This window comes from Odocoileus virginianus, chromosome 23 (assembly GCF_023699985.2).
Source record: "Odocoileus virginianus isolate 20LAN1187 ecotype Illinois chromosome 23, Ovbor_1.2, whole genome shotgun sequence".
NCBI classification, from domain to species: Eukaryota; Metazoa; Chordata; class Mammalia; order Artiodactyla; family Cervidae; genus Odocoileus; species Odocoileus virginianus.
The window spans coordinates 9429849-9450879 of record NC_069696.1 but is presented as its reverse complement, the minus strand read 5'-3'; the positions used below and the strand labels follow the sequence as shown (position 1 = coordinate 9450879).

General features: G+C 56.3%; 2 protein-coding genes and 1 non-coding gene across 5 annotated transcripts in view; 1 reads left to right on the top strand and 2 right to left on the bottom strand.

Moving 5' to 3' along the window:
• Positions 1-3508: 3508 nt before the first annotated feature.
• TRNAR-CCU (transfer RNA arginine (anticodon CCU)) lies at positions 3509-3581 on the bottom strand. Its single transcript has one exon. It is a non-coding gene; the product is annotated as a tRNA-Arg (tRNA).
• A 1117-nt stretch (positions 3582-4698) lies between these two features.
• POLR3H (RNA polymerase III subunit H) lies at positions 4699-15868 on the top strand. 3 transcript variants are annotated; one of them, XM_020876976.2, is made up of 7 exons: positions 4699-5152; positions 7569-7665; positions 12162-12248; positions 12620-12683; positions 13977-14178; positions 14566-14605; positions 15069-15868. In XM_020876976.2, the coding sequence occupies exons 1-7, from the start codon at positions 5042-5044 to the stop codon at positions 15296-15298; spliced, it is 831 nt and encodes a 276-aa protein (XP_020732635.1). In that variant the 5' UTR covers positions 4699-5041; the 3' UTR covers positions 15299-15868. The 3 variants fall into 3 exon arrangements, with proteins under 3 accessions (XP_020732635.1, XP_020732637.1, XP_020732636.1); XM_020876978.2 differs by having other exon boundaries at positions 14562-14605; positions 15069-15144; XM_020876977.2 differs by lacking the exon at positions 14566-14605 and having other exon boundaries at positions 4700-5152; positions 15069-15332.
• A 565-nt stretch (positions 15869-16433) lies between these two features.
• Positions 16434-21031, bottom strand: part of ACO2 (aconitase 2) — a 46772-nt gene continuing 42174 nt past the window's right edge. The window contains exons 13-18 of the mRNA XM_020876973.2: positions 19957-20079; positions 19604-19759; positions 18586-18777; positions 18037-18169; positions 17416-17537; positions 16434-16956 (exon numbers count right to left, since the gene is read on the bottom strand). Of these exons, the coding sequence (XP_020732632.1) occupies positions 16822-16956; positions 17416-17537; positions 18037-18169; positions 18586-18777; positions 19604-19759; positions 19957-20079 (861 nt within the window). The 3' untranslated portion in view covers positions 16434-16821. The remainder of the gene's footprint in view (positions 16957-17415; positions 17538-18036; positions 18170-18585; positions 18778-19603; positions 19760-19956; positions 20080-21031) is intronic.

Here is a 21031-nt window from a genome sequence, read left to right as displayed (position 1 = left end):
ATACAGTATTATTTTTCTCCTTTTGACATGAATAGTAACATCCCATATAGACTGCTCTGTGCCTTGCATTTTTATACTTAATAATATATTCTCAATATCATTCTCTATCCATACACAGGATGCATTCTCATCCTTTCATATGGCTTTATGTTATTTTACTCAGTGGTACACCATGTATCTTTTCTCATCCAGCCCTCCACTGATGGACAGCCATCTGAGATGGTTTCTATTATTATCTCCACTTTACAGGGAGGCCATGAGCTGCTGAGAGGTTCACCGGCCGCCGCTGCTCAGCTAGTGCGCTGAGGCGTGGGAACTCCATGCCCTTAACCACACACTGGACTCTCCTCCTCCTGGATTAGTTTCCAACTCGATTTCTCCCTCACTCCTCCGTTCTTAGCAATTATTTTGGTATCCTTTTGTTCCTTCAAATAGCACATATTTACAAGCCCTGACCTTGTGCCAGGCACAGGGCTAGGCCGGCAGGATGGAGAGGGACATGACAGAAGAGTCCTGGGCCGGCAAGGAGCTGGCAGACTAAGTCTTTGTGCGTTTTTGTCAGCCACCTCAAAGCTTCCATGGAACGATGCAGAGAATTAATAAGGAGGCCTGGTCCCTGTTTTCACTAATGAGGAAACCAATCGTGCCAACAAATCACTGTTACAACCCCGTGAGCTGAACACCATAAAAGAAGCCTGGGAACCCAAAACATCGAACTTGGTAGCACTGGCCTCTTCACCCCAACCTGGCCGTCCTCCAGTTTCCCATCTCAGTGAAAGCCCTCAGGCCTAGGCTCCTCCCACTTCCATCCCCAGGTCCTGCACCCTATCTGGGACCACCCCCTAAAGACCTCTGGACTAGGCCCAACTTTGCTCTCCATGGCTACCAACTTGCTCAGGCCTCTTCTTATAGGGGCCACCCAGTAATTTCCTCCCTGGTATTCTTTTCCCCACCAGCCTCCTCCCACCCCCTGTTCCTCCAGCTCACATGTCCCAGTGTCATTTCCTGGTTCTAACCTTCCAAGGTTTCCCTTTGCTGCCCTTGGGCTAATGAGGTGGTGGCATAAGCCTAGTGGTTAGGATCATTGGCTCTGGAGTCTGAATCCCAGCTATGCCACTTATTAGCTGTGTGACCTTGAATGAGAGCTGTGTGACCTTGAATGACCTACTTAACTTCTCTTTGCTTTGTGTGCAAGTGCATGCTAAGTCCCTTCAGTCTTGTCCAACTCTTTGTGACCCTACCGACTGTAACCCGCCAGACTCCTCTGTCCATGGGATTCTCCAGGCAAGAATTCTGGAGTGGATTGCCATACTCTCCTCCAAGGGATCTTTCGGACTCAGGGATCAAACCCAGTGTCTCTTAAGTCTCCTGCATTGGCAGCTGGGTTCTTTACCACTAGTGCCACATGAGAAGCACTTTGCCTCACCTGAGGCAAATAAATGATGGTAAGATAAATGATAGTGAGATAAATTAGAAAATGATGATGATAATAACCCCTACCTTGTACAGCTGGTGTAAGAATTAAAAATTAATGGACCTGGTTGTCCAATGGTTAAGAAATCTCTTTGCAATGCAGGGGATGTAGGTTCCATCCCTGGTCTGGGAACTGAGATTCCCACATGCAGTGGGGTGTGGCAAAAAAGTTAATGAATATAATAATAAGTAAGGCCTTCGTGATCTGGACCCTGCCTAGGGCTCTTCAGTCTTACCAGTTTTTATCTCCTCTGTAAACCCACTGAAACATTTTTTGGTTTCCTCTAAGCCTCTGGCTCCACCCTCCCTCTCCTCCCAACCCCTCTGAGCTGAAGCTGGGCCTAGGAACCAGTTCTTCTTCCCCACTGGATCTCTACCAGCTGTCACGTAGTGTGTTGAATGAATGAATGAGAAAGGTATTGCATTTGGGTTCTGATGGATGAGTAGGAATTTTTCAGGTAAAGAAATGTTCAAGACTCGGCTATAAAAGGACTTTCTCCATCCTTGGAGCTGGAAGCTCCCAGTGACTGGAGGACAGAAGGGAGGTTAGGCTGGAGAGGAAGGTTGGGCTTAGGCCAGAACTTTCTGTGTGGACAAAAGATATCTATGAAGGGAAGGCTTTTGTGATAGTGGGTGGGTCACTTGCAAGAAAGACTGAGGCCGGGAGCTTGGATGTGTGGTGGCTAAGCTCTGGGGCAGCAATGAAAAGCCCTTCAGGGCAGTAAGTTGTGGGAATGGAATGAAGAAGGAAAACTTTGAGAGTTTTGAGAGAAAGAATTAATATGATCTCCTAAACACTTTTACTGAAGGCATCTTAGAAATGATGTTGGGCAGTTGTGGGAATAAAGAGCTAAAGTTGCATTTCCTCCCAACTTCAAGAAGCTCACGGACAGACCTATAAATAAAATAGATGCAGGGAAGGCCAAATTTGGTCACTGCAGCCAGACTTACAGAGATATCCCTATATATGTAAAATCAGCAAATTGAAGGACCATGCATTTCTGAGTGCCTCTGTCATGTACTCCAAGTCTCTTTTTATTTGTTTAAAACATACTGCAGGGACTTCCCTGGTGGTCCAGGGGTTAAGAATTTGCCTTCCAGTGCAGGGGATGCAGGTTCAGTCCCTGGTTGGGGAACTATGATCCCAGAGACCTCAGACTAGCTAAGCTTGAAGGCGGCAACTACTGAGCCCTAGTACTCCAGAGCCCACAGGCTACAGCTGGAGAGTCTGTGCACCACAGTGAAAGATTCCCCATGATGCAACAGAGATCCTGAGTGCTGCAACTAAGACCTGATATAGCCAAATTAATCAATATTTTTAAAAAACCACAACACCCTGCAGTGTATTTCCATGACCCATCAACTTTTAGAGACTGTGTAGTGTAGAGATTCCAGCGGGGCCCACTTCTGCCATTTAGCAACTCATGATCTTAAGTTACTAACTTCTCTTAGCCTAAGCCCATGTTAGCTACCATAGGAAGATGAATGACACTGGAATGCCAGGAGAGAAAAAAATGGGGCTGGAGGCCTGTGGGTAGTGTCAAGATCCTGCAAAGCCTTGTGAGCTACCAGAAAGGGTTTGGATTTTATTACTAGTTCAATGGGAAGCCATGATCTTCATCATTCAGAAAACTAAGATCATGGCATCCGGTCCCATCACTTCATGGCAGATAGATGGGGAAACAATGGAAACAGTGACAGAATTTATTTTGGGGAGGCTCCAAAATCACTGTAGATGGTGACTGCAGCCTTGAAATTAAAAGACGCTTGCTCCTTGGAAGGAAAGCTCTGATAAACCTAGACAGCATATTAAAAAGCAGAGACATTACTTTGCCAACAAAGGTCTGTCTAGTCAAAGCTATGGTTTTTCCAGTAGTCATGTATGGATGTGAGAGTTGGACTATAAAGAAAGCTGAGTACCAAAGAACTGATGCTTTTGAACTTTGAACTGTGGTGTTGGAGAAGACTCTTTTTTTTAATTTATTTTTTATTTATTTGGCTGCACTGTGTCTTAGTTGATGCATATGGGATCTAGTTCCTTGACCAGGGATTGAACCTGGGCCCCCTGCATTAGGAGCTCAGAGTCTTAACCACTGAACCACCAAGGAAATCCTATGGAGAAGACTCTTGAGAGTCCCTTGGACTGCAAGGAGATCCAACCAGTCCATCTTAAAGGAAATTGGTCCTGAATAGTCATTGGAAGGACTGATGCTGAAACTGAAACGCCAGTACTTTGGCTACCTGATGTGAAGAACTGACTCATTGGAAAAGATCCTGATGCTGGGAAAGATTGAAAGCAGGAGGAAAGGGGGATGACAGAGGGTGGGATGGTTGGATGGCATCACCGACTCAATGGACATGAGTTTGAGTAAGCTCTGGGAGTTGGTGATGGACAGGGAAGCCTGGCGTGCTGCAGTCCATGGGGTTGCAAAGAGTTGGACATGACTGAGTGACTGGACTGAACTGAACTGAATGGAAAGCCACTGGGCCTTCCCAGGTGGCGCTAGTGGTAAAGAAACCGCCTGTCAATGCAGGAAACATGAGATAGGAGTTCGATCTCTGGGTCAGGAAGATCCCCTGGAGGATGGCACAGCAACCCACTCCAGTATTCTTGCCTGGAGACTCCCACGGACAGAGGAGCCTGGCGGGCTACAGTCTGTAGGGTTGCAAAGAGTCGGACACGATTGAAATGACAGCATGAGAAGCCACTGACGGGTTGTTTTCTCTTTTTTTGGTCCCAATTTATTATTGCTTCTCAATTGAAATTTAACTTCCTACAGTTAAATGCAAAGATCTTAAATGTTGAGTTGGATGAGTTTTGACAATTATATACATCTGTGTAACCACCTGCTCAAAGGAGACACAAACATTTCTATTATCCGAAAAAGGTCCCGCCTGCCCGGTTCCCGTTAATTCTCCCCGTTTCCAGAGTCCGGTGGGTCTAAGTAGATTGCGTTTGCGTTTGGAAAAGATCACTCGGGCAGTAGTGCAGAGGACTGCCTGAGACCAGCAAGGAGAGGACGCACAGGCTAGGCGAGAGATGACTGGGTGGCACCCAGGTCGCCTAGCAACCGGAAAGCGTTATCTGAGGGTTTTGACAGCTCCGCGCAGGCGGAAGGGGAGGCTCCGCCCCCGCCTCGCCCCGCCCCTCGCTCGAGCCGGTAGGCAGCCCCGCCCCGCTCTGGGGGGCGGGCCGAAACTTCTTATTGGTCGGCCCTCCGGAAGCTACTGGATTCGGAATCTCGCCCCAGGTCTTGCTGCCGAGGGCTGCGTCTGGGTGCGCGGTGTGTGGCGGCGGCGCGTGGTGAGGGGCTGAGTGTGGCGGGTCGCGCGCCGCTCCGGCTCAGCCAGGAAGCCCCCGCCGCCGCTGAGCCTGTTTTCTTTCTCTGTCGAATCGGAGCACGCCCCGCACGGGACACCCCAGGCCCTACTAAGCAGCCCGCCTTACCGGCCTGGGGACGGGTATCGCCTATTGGGACGCCACAGAGCGGACTCGGGGATCCCCACCGCTGCAGGCCCCGGTGCGTGACTGATCCTCCGGCTCCCAGAGCCTCCTGCCCAGGCCGGGATGTTTGTCCTCGTGGAGATGGTGGACACCGTGCGGATCCCCCCGTGGCAGTTTGAGAGGAAGCTCAACGATTCCATCGCCGAAGAATTGAACAAAAAGTTGGCCAACAAGGTACTGGGTCCGCGGGGTCGCAGGCAGGCCTTTAGCACGGGAAGGGCCAACACTGTGTACCCCGCTCGCTGCCGGCCTGGCCATGCCAAGCCTTGGCGTTGGGTAAGGAGCTTAACGTCTCAGAACTCGGCTTCTTCACCTGCGAGTGGGGTGAACTCATCCTTTACCCCACTAGGATGTTGGAGAGAATAAAAAATTGAATTTGAAAAAGGTTATTGTTACTGGGAAATACTAGCGTCCCCACTTCCAAATTATTGATAATTTGCAATCTAAATCAAGTCATTTACCTCCTCTGGGCCTCGGTTTCCATTTGTAAAATGGAAATAATTTGTTGTCCAACCGTGTATCTGTGAAGATGGGTGGTAGTTCAGCTGTCAGGAGGTTTAGCCATTCATTCCTTCAAAAGAAATGTTTGTGCACCTTTTACGTGCCAGGCCAGCATGCCTTAGTGCCAGTCAGAGGCCTTCCCTCTGTCTTTTCTGAAGCAGTTATTCTGTGCCACATCACTCTTTCCTTCTTAGCACTCACCACAGTCTTTCCTTGCTTGTTTACTTGGTTACTGTTTTTCTCTTTTCTTCTGCATGAGGGCAGTGACCTTTTTCTTCTCCACAGGTAACCCCCATAGAGTCTGGCACAGAGCTGATGTTCCATAATTGTTTGTTGAATGAATAAAACAGACACGCTTCTGCTCTGTAGTGTGGTGGGGACAGCAGATATGAACAAGAGACTCCCACAGTTGAGTGTGTGATGACAAATTTAGGTAACTATTATGAGAACAGGTGTTCACAAGCCTGTGAAATGAGGGAACTTCGCCTACAATGAGGGAGACAAGACGCTTTGCTAGGGGGTGATATTTGAGCTGAGATCTGGTGGTGAGGAAGAACTCACATAGGGGATTCCGGGTAGAGTAGAGCTATGCAGGAAGCAGAAACAGTATGTGCAAAGGCCCTGAGGCAGGAAGGAATATCAAACCTGTCATAGCTTGGAGGAGGCCGGTGTGGCCAGGGCAGAGGGAGAGAGGGGAGGGCAGGCTGGAGAGTGGTGGGAGCCAGCCCATACGGGGCCTGCAGGACTTCACTGGAGTGATGGCCTTCATCTGTAGTAGGCTGAGAAGGAGCCAGCAGGAAGAAAACTGGCTGGCTGGAGACTGGAGGCAGGTCCCTTCCATAGAGGCTGAAGTCACAGAAGGTGGGGTGTACAGACCTGGGGAGTTGTTGTTGGCGAGAACTCACAGAGTCCTTAGTGGATGGTGTCTGGTTACTTTGTAAGGTACCTTGAGAAGGGGCCTCTAAGGGGACAAAGAGAGAAGATATGAAAAGTCCAAGAAGGGAATGTAGTCCTTTTGTGGCACAGGGCCTTCTGTGACCTGTTCAGACAAGTATTTCTTTTTCTTTTTTTTGGTCGCTCCTCAAGTTTTGTCGGATCTTAGCTCCCCAAATACAGGTTGAACCCAGGTCTTCAGCAGTGAAAGTGCAGAGTCATAACCACTGGACTGCCAGGGAATTCCCAGATGGTCAAAGAATTGTTTGGCAGAACTCAAATTCTTTCTGCATTTGAATTACTGAGTCACTGGAGAGGAGACCTCGCAAAAGAGGTCCAAGGCCCAGGCAAGGGCGCCTGTCACCTTGTGCTTCCAAAATCAGCCAGACTCTGGGCCTCACTGCCGTGAGGTCTGGCCAGGACTCACTTCTCTGAGCTTCTTGCTAATCTGTAAACAGTCCTGCAAGGTCTCTGGGATGTGATGATGCTGGTGTCAGATAAGCAGACACCAAGCGGCTAGTCCTTTGGAGCATCACGGGGTGGAAACGGGATGTGGACGTCCTGGGCCTGTGTTGCCCAGTCTCAGGGCCTCCTGTGTGTCACTCTGCCAGCCTCAGTCCCTGTGGCCATGTCTGAGTGTCTGATACTTTGTGAGCAGAACAGCAACTAGCTGTGGTTCTGACACTCTGAACTGTGAGCTCCAGGATGGACTTGGGACCTTGGAAAAGTGTAGTTTTAACCTGGGGTTCCCCACCCCAATCCTTGCTAGTAATAGTAATGATCCTTGATTGGAGAGGGTTCCTTCTAGCAGGTGAGCCAGCTACTGAGCTAGGCGCTTCACCTCTGTTCTCTTTGGATTTAACAAGCCCACAGCCTGGTATGTCCATTTTTGCAGATGGAGAAACCGAGGCTCAGAGAAGTGACCTCGCAGGCCACACGGTGGTGGAGCTGGTCTTGTGACTTGAATCTGTCTTGTCACCGAAAGCTTTGTTCTTTTTAGAGCTCATCTCCTACTGCAGTTCTTTACCTCAGGCAGTGCCCCAGTGCATTTAAAATGGGGATACCTGCCCTGTGGAGATCGGGGGGCAGATCTCAGGAGAGACTGCTCAGGGAGCTGGGCCTCAGGGTCACTGGGCGTGTACATGGACGCACACAGGTCGTGTACAACGTGGGACTCTGCATCTGTCTGTTTGACATCACCAAGCTGGAGGACGCATACGTGTTCCCAGGGGATGGTGCGTCACACACGAAAGGTGGGTGCCCTCTCCTCCTGGGCTTCAGGTTTCTTGGGGCTCAGTTTTCGGTGGGGGGTCCTGGTTTGGGGTTGGGAGACATGGGGTCTAGTCCTGACTGCTCTTCTGGGAATTTCCTGGGTGGTATGGGCAGAATCTTCCCATTTCTGTGCCTCAGTTTCCTGTCTATAAAAAAGGAGGTGGGGACTTCCCTGGTGGTCCAGTGGTTGAGACTCGGTGCTTCCATTGCAGGGGGCACAGGTTCAATCCCTGGTCGGGAAACTAAGATCCCACATGCAGTGCAGCATGACCAATAAAAAAGGGGAGGTGGATGAGGTGATTCTCGAGGCCTCTCCATCAAGGCTGCTCCAGCTCTGAGACTGTGGCTGTCTGTGCACGTGTCCCCGGGGGTCCTATGTGCTGGTTGAGCCCTGCCCTGCCTGGGTGTCAGTGTGCTCCAGTAGGGGACAGACAGTGGAGTCGGCATTGCTGATAAAAGTGGGGAGAGTGAGGAGGGGCACAGGAGGCTGCTTGGGGCTGGGAGACCTTGAGGGACTCCAGGGCATAATGGTTAAACACGTGGCCTCTGGCTTCAGATACCAGCTCTGCTGCTTATTTGCTGTTTGTCATAAGCGGAATATGCAGCCTCTGTTTCCTCTGCAGTCAAAGGCAGTTAACAGTAGACTAAGTTACAGGACTGTTGAGGGTTACAGAGTTAATACACACGAAGCTCTGAGGATGGGACGTTGGCTCCTAGCGAGTCCTGACAGCTCGTTGATGTGAATTGTTCCTCTGATTCTGTCGGTCCGCTCGGCAGTGGGCTTCTGGGCTGGCTTGACCAGGGCTGGATGGTGTAGGGTGGTCTCATGTGTCTGGTGGTTGGCACACTGGTTGGGTGGGGGGCCTCAGCTGGGCTTCTCATCTCTGCCCCACGCGGTCTCTTCTTTCAGGAGGCAGACTGGGCACCAAAGCACCTCTGGGCCGAGCCTCTGCTCGGATCCCATTGGCCAGAGCAGGTCACGTGGCCAAGGCCAGCGTCAAGGGCTAGAGAAGGACTCCCCGATGGGAGGAGCTGCAGTCACTTTGCAAGGGGATGTGCACCCCAAGGGAGGAGGGCTCTCAGGGAGGAAGTGGGGTGTTGGTCTCTCTCCTGCGGGGACAAGCCAAGTCAGAAGCAGAGGGCCAGGTGAGATGGTTGGGGGCTAGTCAGGGTGTAGACATGCCACTCGCCATCAGCTGGGCGCTCGCCTGTCCGCCCCAGACCCTGAGTCAGAATCTCTGAGGAGGGCCCCACAGTGATTCCCACCCTGCCCTGACCCCCACTGGGGCATCAGCCTCGGCACAGGGATGTCCGAGCATTCCAGAATGTGCCTCGAGGCTGCCTGGTGTGTGTGTCCAGGAATCCAGAGACTTAATTCATTCATGAGGATGCCATGGAGCTCTGAGTTGTGTGTGGACTGGGACGGTCTCGGGAGCAGAAATGTTGGACAGTGATGTGGAGACAAGGCCATGCGGGCCCTGTTTACAGAGGGAACTGAGCCGTCTCTGCCCGGGAACAGGGGCCTTGCTGTCCAGGAGACAAGTGGTGTGGGAGCCAGAACTTCAAGAAAGACTGGAGAGAAATAAACGGATTCCGTCCATTTATTGGGTTGTTTCTGCTGCTTGGCGTCATTGCTGGTTTTCTGACCGACCCTCTGTGCCTGGGTCCCTGGTGTTCCTGGGAACAGGTGCAGGGGTAGAGTCCACGTGGACCCGAGGTTGAATTCTGACTCTGACCCCGGGCAGGTGACTATCTGGCTCAGCCTCACTTTGCTCATCTGTAAAATGGGATAACACGTGTGGCAGTCAGGCTCCTTGGGGCCCATGGAGCATTGTGCAGGGCGAATTGTTGATCTGTGGTGGGGTCAGTGGCCAGGCTTCGAGGCTGACCCTGAGCCCGGGTCCCCTTCCCCTGCTGCCTCCCCGGGGCTGTGGCCGAGGGTGTGCTGAGGGGTGCTCAGCACTGGGTCTCTGCATTTGCTTAGAGGGTTATTCATTCGCCAGTTGCTCTGGCTGAGTTAGGGCCCCACTCAGGGCTCCGGAGCAGCCTGTCTTTGTGCCTACCATTTGCTTTGTTCCTTTCCATTTTATTTATTTATTTTTTTAAGCTGTGATAGAACATAAAATTTACCATGTTTAGAGTATAGTTCTGTGACATTCATATGTTTACATTGTTGTCTGACCATCACCACTATCCATCTCTAGCACTTTATTGTGTTCCAACACTGGATCTCTGTCTCCACTAAACACCAATTCCCCCCTCCCCTCTCCCTACCCACCCCTTAACCCTACCCCTCCAACCACCATTCTGCTTTCTGTCTCTGTGAATTTGGCTCCTCCAGGCACCTCTTGATTGAAATCAGGTATTTGTCCATTGTAGACACTCACTACGTTCTAAGGCAACCCTGCTTATCCTCAGCCTCCAACTAAGAGCAGGTCTTCCTCTTCTTACTGGTCTTCAGGCCCATCCTTTTTGACTTTTAGGCTTCCCACCTCCGGCCGAACATCCCTCGAACTTCAGGGGCGGCTCTTGGGAGCACAGCACTACCCCAGCTGGCCCTGTGGCCTCGGCTGCTCTGTGGCCTCCTTTTGGTTTTTAAGTGAGATATAATTCACATACCATGAAATTCACCCTTTTAAGGCCTACAATTCAGGGGCTTTCAGCGTTGTATATTCACAGAGCTGTGTGATATTGTCACCATTGTCTTAACTCTAGAATATTTTTGTCACCCCCAAAAGAAATACTACACCCATTAACCATCACTCCCCGCCCTCCACCAGCCCCTGACAACCATTCATCAACTTTCTGTCTCTGAGTTTGCCTCTTCTGGACATTTCCTGTGAATAGGATCCTACAGTACTGGCCATTTGTGGTTGGCTTATTTTCTGTAGCATAATATCCTCAAGGTTCATCCATGTGGTTCCCTGTGTTAGTCCTTTATTCCTTCCTGAGACTGAACAGTCTTCCATTGCATGGCTGTATCACACTGTGTTCATCCATCCATCCGTCCACGGGCACCTGGGTTGCTCACCATGTGCTTTGGTTGTGGTTGTTCCAGACTCGAGCTCCCTGGGCGCAGAATCACGTGTCATCCTGCCCCAGCGAGCCCAGTGCCCAAGCCCAGCCTGGCATGGCCCTGGCAGAGGCTCCGTGGGGACTTATTAAACTGAGCTGATGGAACTGGGTCACACAGGCAGAGTGATTTTTCCGTTGTGTGCGTTAGGGACACCGGCCCTCAGCTGTTTTCTCCGAGGTCGGTGTGCAGCTCTCCCGTCTCGACGAAGGCCCAGACAGCTGTGCTTGTCCCCTCGCCGGGAGGGACGCACACCAGCTACCCCCTGTCCTTCCCCCACGCCCTCCTGCCTGGTGGAGTCACGGGGAAGCAGCCTGTGGGGAGCTGGGGTGGGGGGCAGGTGGACCCCGCTGTCCTTGGGGTGAGCCGACAGACCAGGCAGCTGAGGGCGCCGAAAGCAGAAGCCTGTGTTTGGGGATTAAACGGGGGAGGCAGATTCAACCCCGTGGCTCTGGGTGGTGGTTCAGAAAGACTTGGAGTCTCCCTCTGGCAGAACAGCTGTGTGGCTGTGGGCAGGTTACTTGACCTCTTGGAGCCTCTTGCTTCCAGTGGGGAAGCATGACATGACACGGATGGATTGAGATGGGCCCTGGGCGGCTAGGCAGGGGCAGCCTCATGGTTATTCTCTAGCCCTGGCGGAGTTCAGGCCCTAGACACCGTATGCCTTTGGGGCTCAGTGGGCACCCCCTTTGAGGCGCTCTGCAAGGGGCAGCAGTGATCGAGGGACGCCTTCTGCCAGGCTGTGGAGTCAGAGTCTGTGATGTGGGCACAGAGCTTACCTGATACTTTCCTTGGGCTCATGTAAGTAGGGACCACCTAGGGCAGAACCTGAGAACCCACAGAGGCATTGTTGCTGGTTTATTGGCTCCCCCCAACCTCCCCACCCCCAAAAAATTTCAGGGCATTTTTAGCATCCTGTTCCAGGTCAGAGCTGCGCCTGGGGCAAACTTTGCCGGTCAGCGGGAGATGGGGAACTTGTTTCCAAAGACCTTGTTCTCTCTGCCAGTTGCTTCTGCCCTTGTTAGAATTTCAAGGAGAGAGCCCGGAGGAAGGTTGAGATTGACTTTGGCATCATTGATGGCCAGGATCTGGGCTCAGGTGTGACTGATGGATTGGGAGCGGGCCTGTGTTTCAGGGCCAGTGCTGCTGGCCTCTTGTGGGGGCCAAGCAGTGGCCTTGCAGGAGATGGGATGAGGGTCCCTCCTGCTCAGTTCTCAAGCCTAGGCCCACAGGGAGGCCTGGCATGGACTGCTGGGTGGACTCTTGGTACCACTCTGGGGGTCAGCGTGCCAGTGAGTGAGGGTGGACACTGGCATTCATAGGCCACCCCCAGTTGGAGCGGCCCTTGCTCACGGCCTGCTCATCACTGCCTGCTCATCACTGCCGTGCCATCTCCATTTCCAGTTCACTTTCGCTACGTGGTGTTCCATCCATTCCTGGACGAGATTCTGATCGGAAAGATCAAAGGCTGCAGCCCAGAGGGAGTGCACGGTAACGTCGGCCTATGTCCTCATCCAAGACCTGGGAGCACGCGGGGGGCAGGTGGCCGGGCCCCTGAGCCTCTCCAGGTGGTCAGGGGAGCGGCCACCCAGACGAGCAGAACCTGCCGTCCTCTAACTGCGGACCCCAGCCAGCTGGGGGCCTTGGCCAGGAGGCTGAGATGCCCTGAGGGAAGCCCCGGAGCTGGCGGAGGTGACCGGGCCGCCCGCACCCACTGGCCCTGGTAGTGCGGGGTCCACCTCGGGTTTCGGTGGCTGCTCAGGCTGGGCAGAGTCGTGGGGCTCCATGGTGGAGGAGGGGTCCCCGGGCAGCAGACTCAGGGCTGGCCTGTCTACTCACATTGTCACCCGCCTGCCTTCCAGTCTCCCTAGGGTTCTTCGACGACATTCTCATCCCTCCGGAGTCGCTGCAGCAGCCGGCCAAGTTGTATCCTCCCAGGGTGAGAGCTCGCGCCCCTCATGGAAGGTCCCTGGGTCCTGTGACCTGATGCTGCTGGCCTCTGTCCACCCCTCCAGCCTGCATCTCATTTGCCCCCGAAGCACGGCGTTGCCTGTGTGTCCCACACAGGCTGCAGGGCCTCCCTGCCTGCACCTGCATCGGGGCTGCCAGGCCTGGTTCCAGCTCACCTCGCTGAGGTCACCTCCCTCTGAGGCCCCTGACCGGCCCGCCGCCCCTCCTCGGCTCATGTCTGAGGGCTTGGCGCTGCGTGTCCAGGGCTGGTTGAGGAGTATCTTTGCTGGCTCCCCCATTGTCCCTGTCCCGGCCCGCGCCCTGCTGCACTGGGGTGGTTGTTTCTGTGGGTGCATCCTGAGACTGTTCACCAGGAGAGACCCCATCTTGTTCCAGCTGTGCCCAAAGTGCCCAGCAGGGGACCTGGCACCAAGGAGAGGCAGGACCCACCTGGGGGGCCGCCACTGGAGGGCAGTGTGTCCCTTCAGTGTGGGATCTGCTGAGGGCAGGGGCCCCGGTTGTGTGTGTGTGTTCTTGTGTGCGTGCGCGTGTGTACGTGTGTGCATGTGTGGGGTGTGTGCGTACGTATGCACAGGGCCTGGGGCAGGGTCTGTGTGTGACTCTGGAACTTGTCGGAAAACCTGCCACGTCCCATTGGAAACCGGGAGTGTTCCTGGCTGCCTGCTGGCAGAGCACCGTGAGGCGTGCAGAGGCATGTGGGATGGCACCGTGCAGAGCACACGGCCAGCTTCGGCTGGTGCTCGTGTCGACCGTGGGGCCTGTGGAGGGCGCGCTCCACGCATGCTGTTTCATTACCTCCCTGCCGCAGCCCTGGAGGGCAGGCCTCCCTAACCGCCCCTGGTATCCCTACGGGGACCCTGAGGCACAGAGAGGTTGGGCCTGGCCCCCGGTGGGTGCTGGGCTGAGGTTTGAGCATGGCAGCCGGCCTCTGAGGGCACAGGTGGAGTCCGAGCCTGGGCACTGAGGGGCCGTGGTCATTCCCGGGTGGAGGTGCAGCTTGCACCCTGCTCCGAGCTCCTCCTGCTCTGACGTCCGTGTTCCCAGCCTGGGTCCTGGCTCCATGGGCTCCAGGCCAGCCCGACCTCGCCTCTTGTATGTGGGGCTGAGCCCTCTCTTTTGTGACTTCCTGGGCAAAACATTTCAGCCTGCAGTGGGCTCTTCCTGGGGGTGGGCACTATGGGAGGAACCCCTCAAACTCAGGGCCTCCCCGCTGGCCTGCTTGTTGCCTTGACCGTGTGCCCCGCCCAGCGACGAGGCAGAGCAGGTGTGGGTGTGGGAGTACGAGACGGAGGAGGGCGCCCACGACCTGTACATGGACATCGGCGAGGAGGTCCGCTTCCGGGTGGTGGACGAGAGCTTCGTGGACACGTCCCCCACGGGACCCAGCTCGGCTGAGGCTGCCTCTTCCAGCGAGGAGCTGCCCAAGAAGGAGGCTCCATACATGCTCATGGTGAGCTGTCCTGGTGGGACCCAGGGGTGGGAGGACCCAGCAGGTGGGGGTGCAGTCCCTGCTGTGGTGTCTTGGGTGGACCCTTCTTGGGGAGCCCAGTTTCTGCGGGGCAGGGCGGCAGTGGTCCTTGCGGCGGTGTCATAAAGCTGCCACGCTGTTGGGGAGGGCAGGTGAGTCGGGCCCCTGCTCATGAGAGGACAGCACCAGCTGGACAAGGCTGCTGATGAGCTGGCGGCGTGAGGAAGAAACCGGGGGTGGGGGAGCTGGGGGGGAGGGACAGGACCCTCAAGGCTGCTCCCACTACAAACCCAAGTGGCCTGAGGGCCTGGGGAAGCTGACCCACCAGATCTGACTTGGGTCCCTTGTCTTTTACCCTTATGAAGCCAGACGGTGACACATGACCCAAGTGGGATTCCAGGGCCTGCAGGTAGGGTTTTCTAGTGTAATGTGGGGCCCAAGCTGCTCACTTTCAGGGTAACTGTCTTTATCAGGAAGAGGAGTGGTGGTCCCCTCTGCATGGTTCGGAGGCTGGGGCTCAAGGTCACTAGGCTTTTCTGGCAGGACTAGACCACGGGCGGCTCAGGAGGGCAGGCCTAGGATTGGCACGGGGGTGCCCTTGTGGGCAGGCATACAGGTGAGGGGCCAGGGGCCATGTCCTCGGTAAACCAGCACTCTTCTTATAGGCCCCGGGAGAGGCTGGGGCGAGAGGAGAGTCCACCTCCCCTCTGGGGTGCTGATGCAGCTCCTGGGTGTTCCCAGAGCCTCCTGGCTGGCTATGCCCCACCCTCCTTGGGGCCGCACCTACAAGAGGGGGCCCCCTTTGCCTCCTGTCCAAGTTGGCTCCAGGCTAAACAGATGAAGCATGCCAGTTCTCTCTCCACCCCTGGCAGGGATCCATCAGCGAGCCGGGCCTGGGCCTCCTCTCCTGGTGGACGAGCAGCTAGCCCTGTGCTGTGAGCACGGACCCTGCCCGGCCCTTGGGAAGGAGGTGGAGCTGGCCCTGAAGACCACCGCCACTGGTTCAGACGAGCAGCCTGCACCCTGCCAGGCTGTCCCCTCCCCTGCCTCTCCCAGAGCTACCAGAGTGCCACAGTCCCCACGGACTTCTGCCCATTGGTGACAGCAAAGACATTTAATAAATGAAGACAGCATCACCCGGGAGAGCCACCCTTGTCTCAGTGATCTACAGTCACCAAGTTGCCACAGCCGGCACAGCACATCCTTCCTGACCTCAGATCACATCTAGAGATGACCCAGAGGTGGACTTCAGGGTGAAAGGTCCCGGCCACCTCAGGGCAGCTCTGGGCCAGCTGATCCTGGCAGCTCCACAAGTAGCCCAGAGAACAGGAGGCTGGTCCGGGACAGCTGCCGGGTGCTTGTCACCTGACCTTCACGGGAAAACCTTCCTTCCCACCGGCGTGTGGAAGGTGGGGCCTGGACTCGGCCAAGCAGCTCCATCAAGTGGTGGCGCTGGGCTTTCGTGAGCCGGGGGTGAGGGCTGGTGACCCGCTGTTGTTGTTGACCTCCCCCACCCCCAGCAGTACAGCAGGGAGGCTTGGGCCAGCTGTCACTTTGCTACCTCGGCCACACCGTGAACATGCTGTGTGTCTGTCTGCTTGTGATTTGAGATCCTGGAGGCGGGAAAACGCCTCATTCATTGTTTACTCAACAGAATGGCTTTGCCAGATTCCTCCTGCCCCTCCACTCATTTCTGCCAGAAACCTCTCTTGGGACCAGGACATGGTTTTATATCCCCCACCGGACGCCATGTTTCCGTCAGGCAAGTCTTGTCCTGATGAAGGGGTTGCTGTGGAGCCTGCCTCCTGCCCCAGCCTTTCGGCTCACATGGACACGGGTCTACAGCTATGGGTGGTGCCAGTGGACGGCGTTCCAGAGAGAGGAGCCGTGCCCGCTGCCGCCCTGTGCCAGGGGATGGGGGCAGGGCACATGTGGACTAGCTGTGACCTTGGACGTGGTGGCCGGTCTGTATGACAGACACACACACTGCGTGTCTGAAGGGCAGCTCAAAGCCCAGGGGAAGGGGGAGGCTCCGTATTGGGCCCAACCCCCCAGGTCCATCAGGGAAGCTACTGGAATGTGGGGATGGGGAGGGGAGGCTGCCCCGCAGGCAGTAGGGCTGAAAAACGAACGCTGTGGCGTGGCTCTCGGGGGCCCCCACTGACTCTGGCTGTGAAGGACCCCCTCTACCCCTTGCTGGAGCTGGTAACAGCAGACACCACCACTCACACAGCCAGTCACTGCATGTGAATTCTTATTTTCCTTGTAAGAGCAAAAGGACTTTTTGAAATCCTTTAGCCAACAGTGAAATGAACGGGCAGGAGAAGAACTTTAGATGGGCGTCTGTCATCAAAAATAAATACAGTTGCATGAAGCTGCTCAAGATCTGAATCGGACTAAAAACAGGAAGACAGGGCTGACACGCTGTTAAGAGCCTCCTCCATCCCCGGCCATGGGGCACTCCCTGGGCCGAGGAGAGGAGGGCAGGAGGCCCGGCTGCCGCATCTCGGAGCGGAGCCACGGCTGGATCCGATCGGATCTGGTTCTGGTGACGTGGAACGCCCTTGTGACGCCAGAGCCGGGTCCGAGGAGCGGGTCGGCGGGCAGTGGCGGCCGAGCAGGACCTCACTTCTGCAGCTCCTTCATCCTGTTGAGCGCGCTGCCGGCACGGAACCACTCAATCTGGGTCTCGTTGAAGGTGTGGTTCAGGAGGATGGTCTCCTGGGTCCCGTTCGGGTGCTTGATGATGCACGTCAGCGGCTGTGAGGAGGGACACATGTGGGCGGACGGCCCCTGGGAACACGGCCTTCGGTTTTGCTAGAGGCTCAGGAGGGTGGACCATTGCTCCAGGCCCTGGGGCCAGCAAGGTGAACCAGGTCCTAGGCCAGGTCTGGGCCTTGGCGGCTGGCCATGGGAAGACCCGGAGACCCTGACTCTTGGGACCACAGGGCCCTGTGGGGTGTGGGCTCTGGCTGCCGAGTGCCAGGCCTGGGCCAGTGACTGGATGGAATGGAGGCCTGAGCTGGCTTTACCTTCATCTCTGGGAGGGCACTTCCTTCCTTCTTGGGGATTACCTGGAGAATTCAGGGGCCCTTCTAGCTGGAACAGTGGCTCATAGAAGGAAGGCTAGGTGTAGGAAGGCAACCCTTTCCTCCCCTCTCAGGAGGGCCCTGGGAGAAATGGGCTTGGCTGGCCCACCCTCCTTCCCTGCCCCCTGACCTTGCCAGGGGCAAAGTCCTTCAGGCCCTGGATGGTCAGCTTGTCCACAGGGTGAATCTTGTTGTAGTCAGCTGGGTCAGCGAAGGTAAGGGGCAGCAGGCCCTGCTTCTTCAGGTTGGTTTCTAGAAGGCAGAGGGCAGCAGTCCATAGTGGGCAGGTCCTGTCCCACCCTTCTCTGTGAGGAACCTCACCAGCCAAGTCCAGTTAGGGCTCTGGGAGGGTCACGTGGCCCTGCCACATGGGGACAAACCTGGGTCACTGACCACAAGGACTAGCTTGGCTGCTCTCCCAGTGATGTGGGGCCCTAGGCGAGTGTGCTTGCGTGCCTGTGTTTCCCTGAGGCCTCTGACAATCAGAGACGGTCCTCTGACCACATGCCCTGGATCTCAACTGCTCCAAGTGTGGAAGCGAAACCAGTATATGCCGGGGATGGGGAGCTGTGGTGTCAGAACCAACAAATCTGAAGGGGCCGAGGCTGGAGGCCAGGGGGGCGTGGGGTCTCCATGGACACACCCTGGAGACCAGCCACGTGGCTCTGACCCTGCCAGGCACTGCGGGCCGGGTGACCCTGGGTTGCCAGTGAGGGGAGGCGGGTGGGGCTGGGACTGGGCTCCTGCTCACCGTGGATCCTGGCGAAGCTCTTGGTGATGATGGCCCGGCCCCCGAGGTGGCGAGGCTCCAGGGCCGCGTGCTCCCGGCTCGAACCCTCACCATAGTTTTCATCTCCTATCACCACCCACCGGATGCCATGTTTCTGTCAGGGATGAGTAAGGAGTGAGTTTATGAGGAAGAGGCGGCACTGGCCCACCTCCTGCTCAGCCCTCAGGCCTCCTAAGGCTCACAGGTCAAGGGACCAGAGCCCCCCGCCTCACCTGCACCCCAAGGACAGGTGAAGTTAGAGCTGAATCCAGCCCCAGCCAGGCCCTCAGAAGACAGGATGAGACAGGGCGTGGCTGTCCGCAGGGCCTGGAAGGTGTGACCCTCCTGTGACTCAGAGCTCAGGGCAGCGGGGGTGACAGACACGGGGCTGCCTCGGTGGCGCTGGGACACCATTCCCCTGCAAAGCTGCAAGTGTGGACCCCCCCCCCCCCCTTTCCCTGAGTGGAGTGCGCGACCTGGCCATCAGGAAGCTCCAGAGAACCCCATCCCTACCCCCCAGCTCGGGCCCACCTTGTAGTAGCGGGCGGTGTCAGGGACAGGACCGAACTCCTGGGTGACGGCGTTGCGCACAGAGTTGGCCTTGCCGTTTTCCACATTGATGGCGCCAATGAGCAGGTTGTTGGAGATGTTGTCCAGGTGCCCACGGAACTTAAGCCAGGGACCGGCAGCCGAGATGTGGTCGGTGGTACACTTCCCTTTGACCTTGGGTGGGTGAGCAGAGAACAGAGGTCGGGTGTGGGCTCTAAGTGGTGGATGGACAGGCCCTCTGGACGCAGACAGTGGGGACAGGAGAAGCGGGTCAGGCTCTGATACGGGTTGCAGTCTTGGTGTCATCAACGCTCTGGCCAAGAGGGTTCAGGCAAGGCTGTCCCCCGTCCCTCAAGGGGGCAGAGCCAGGCACGGAGGACCCATGTGTTTGCTCACTCGCTCTTCAGCCCGAGGCCCCCAGGTAGGAGATGCCCAGGTTGGAAGACCAGCTGCAGACTCATGCCAGAGACAGACAAGCTCTGGGACGTGTCTGGGTTCTGGCTGGCGATGATCATTTCGTCTACCATGTGGGCTTTTAACGGTGGCTGTGTCACTGCCTGCAGATGCCGCAGTAAACAGCCTGTGTGGCGTGGCTCCAAGGCCTCTGGCCGCTCTGCTCAGCTCCCAGACACACACCCTATCCCTGATGCTCAACCACGGGAAATCGACGGCAACCAGGAATCGACGGCACCAGAGCGTGTCTGGTCAAGCCCAGCGCATGGAGACCTGCTGTGAGGATCACAGTTGCTCATCTGCGCTCCTAACACTGTGTCCGCCCACACCCCCAGAGGACCCTGAGCAGCTGGCCTGGCACAGAGCAGTAGAAAGGGGGACACAGATCGCCTCACTCCTCCGCAACCTCCCTTCCTGCCTCCGCCTGACTCTTGACCGTGTCCTCCACCGGGGCCCATGGGGGCCCGCGTGGTTCCCCGGGCCCTCCTGCCCATTAGGGCAGGGTGCGCAGGCAGCAGGGCTGTTCGCGCGTCCCCGAGTCGCTGACCTTGATGAGGATCTGCAGGTCCTCCAGGTCTCGGCCGTCCCACTTGTCGAAAGGCTCCAGGAGCTGCAGGCGCTGGCTGGTGGGACTCACATCCACCTGCTGCCCGCTGCTGTCCTTGGGGGGGTGCTGGTAGGTGTCCTGTCCGGGGTCGAACTCCTGCAGCAGGCGATAGGGCACGTTGGGTGCCAAGCCCTCAGACCCACGTGGACGGGGTCTCACGGCATGCAAGCTCCCCGGGTGCCAAGCTCTCCCTCCCGGCAAGCACCCTTCCTGGGCCAGAAGCATCTCAGCAGCCCTGAGCCTCGGGCTGAAGTGGGCCCGCAGGACGGGTGGCAGAGGCCGCGCCTGCTCACCGCTCGGGGAAGCTCATCGGCGTCTGGAGCCTCCAGCTTGAACTTCTTGCCGTCCTTGCCCGTCAGGAAGTCAGTCTCTGGGTTGAACTTGAGGGTGCCAGCAATGGCCAGGGCTGTGACAATCTGGAATGGAGGCGGCCAGTCTGTCGTGCGCACCAAACCCCTCCCATCCCTTCACCTCAGCAGAAAACTAGGCAGAAACTGAGGTGGAGCCAGAAAATTTCCAGATTCTCCACGACCGCTCTTCCCCTCGCAGGCGGGAGCTGTGGCAGTCTCTGGGAGCAGGGCCTGCAGAGGACTCATGCACCCACCTCTACCGCCCCCCGGGGCCTGGACCTCAGTGCCTCCTTGGGCAGGGCCAGTGCTGGACCCCAAGAGGCCCTGGCACAGAAATGCTCCTGTGATGAGTGTGTTCTTAATGGGCACTGAAAACATGTAAGGGGCCAAAGTATTTCTAGAACGCTCCTTTAAAAACCAAGTCATGGATTTCCCTGGTGGTTCAGTAGTTAAGAATCCCCCTGCCAAAGGAGGGGACATGGGTTTGATCCCTGGTCCGGGAAGATTCCATATGCCATGGGGCAGTTAAGTCTGTGCACCACAATTTCTGAGCCCTTGCACCCTGGAGCCCATGCTCTGCAGAAAGAGAAGTCACCGCAGTCAGAAACCCAACAAGCAACAAGAGTGACCCCTGTTCGCTGCAACTAGAGAAAAGCCTGCGTACCACCACCAAGACCCAGCGCAGGAAAAAAATGGGTCAGAAGACTGCGCGCGGAAAACTACTACGTGCCCAGAGCATGCAGCTCACTGCTCATCGTGACAGCACGGCCTCCCTCCTGGCTCGGGCAGCGCAAGCGCCTCCTGCGCTGTTCACAGGTCACCAACGGGACCCATGTGGCCGGGGAGGCAGGACTGCCCTCTGTCCCCGGTGGTGACCCTAACAAAACCTCAGACTCCCGGGGCTGAGGGGAGCCAGGCAGGGCACACCCAGGGAACTCGATGCCTGGGGCCGGCAAGGCCTGTGGCTCTTGGTTTCTGCTCTGACAACCCCTGGCCCTGTGATGCCAACATTCCTTCA

Coding starts and splice junctions, on each gene's coding strand:
- POLR3H (XM_020876976.2), top strand. CDS start 5,042: ATGTTTGTCCTCGTGGAGATGGTGGACACCGTGCGGATCCCCCCGTGG. Junction 7,666..12,161: donor TGGTGCGTCACACACGAAAG/GTGGGTGCCCTC, acceptor CTCCATTTCCAG/TTCACTTTCGCTACGTGGTG. Junction 12,249..12,619: donor CAGCCCAGAGGGAGTGCACG/GTAACGTCGGCC, acceptor CCTGCCTTCCAG/TCTCCCTAGGGTTCTTCGAC.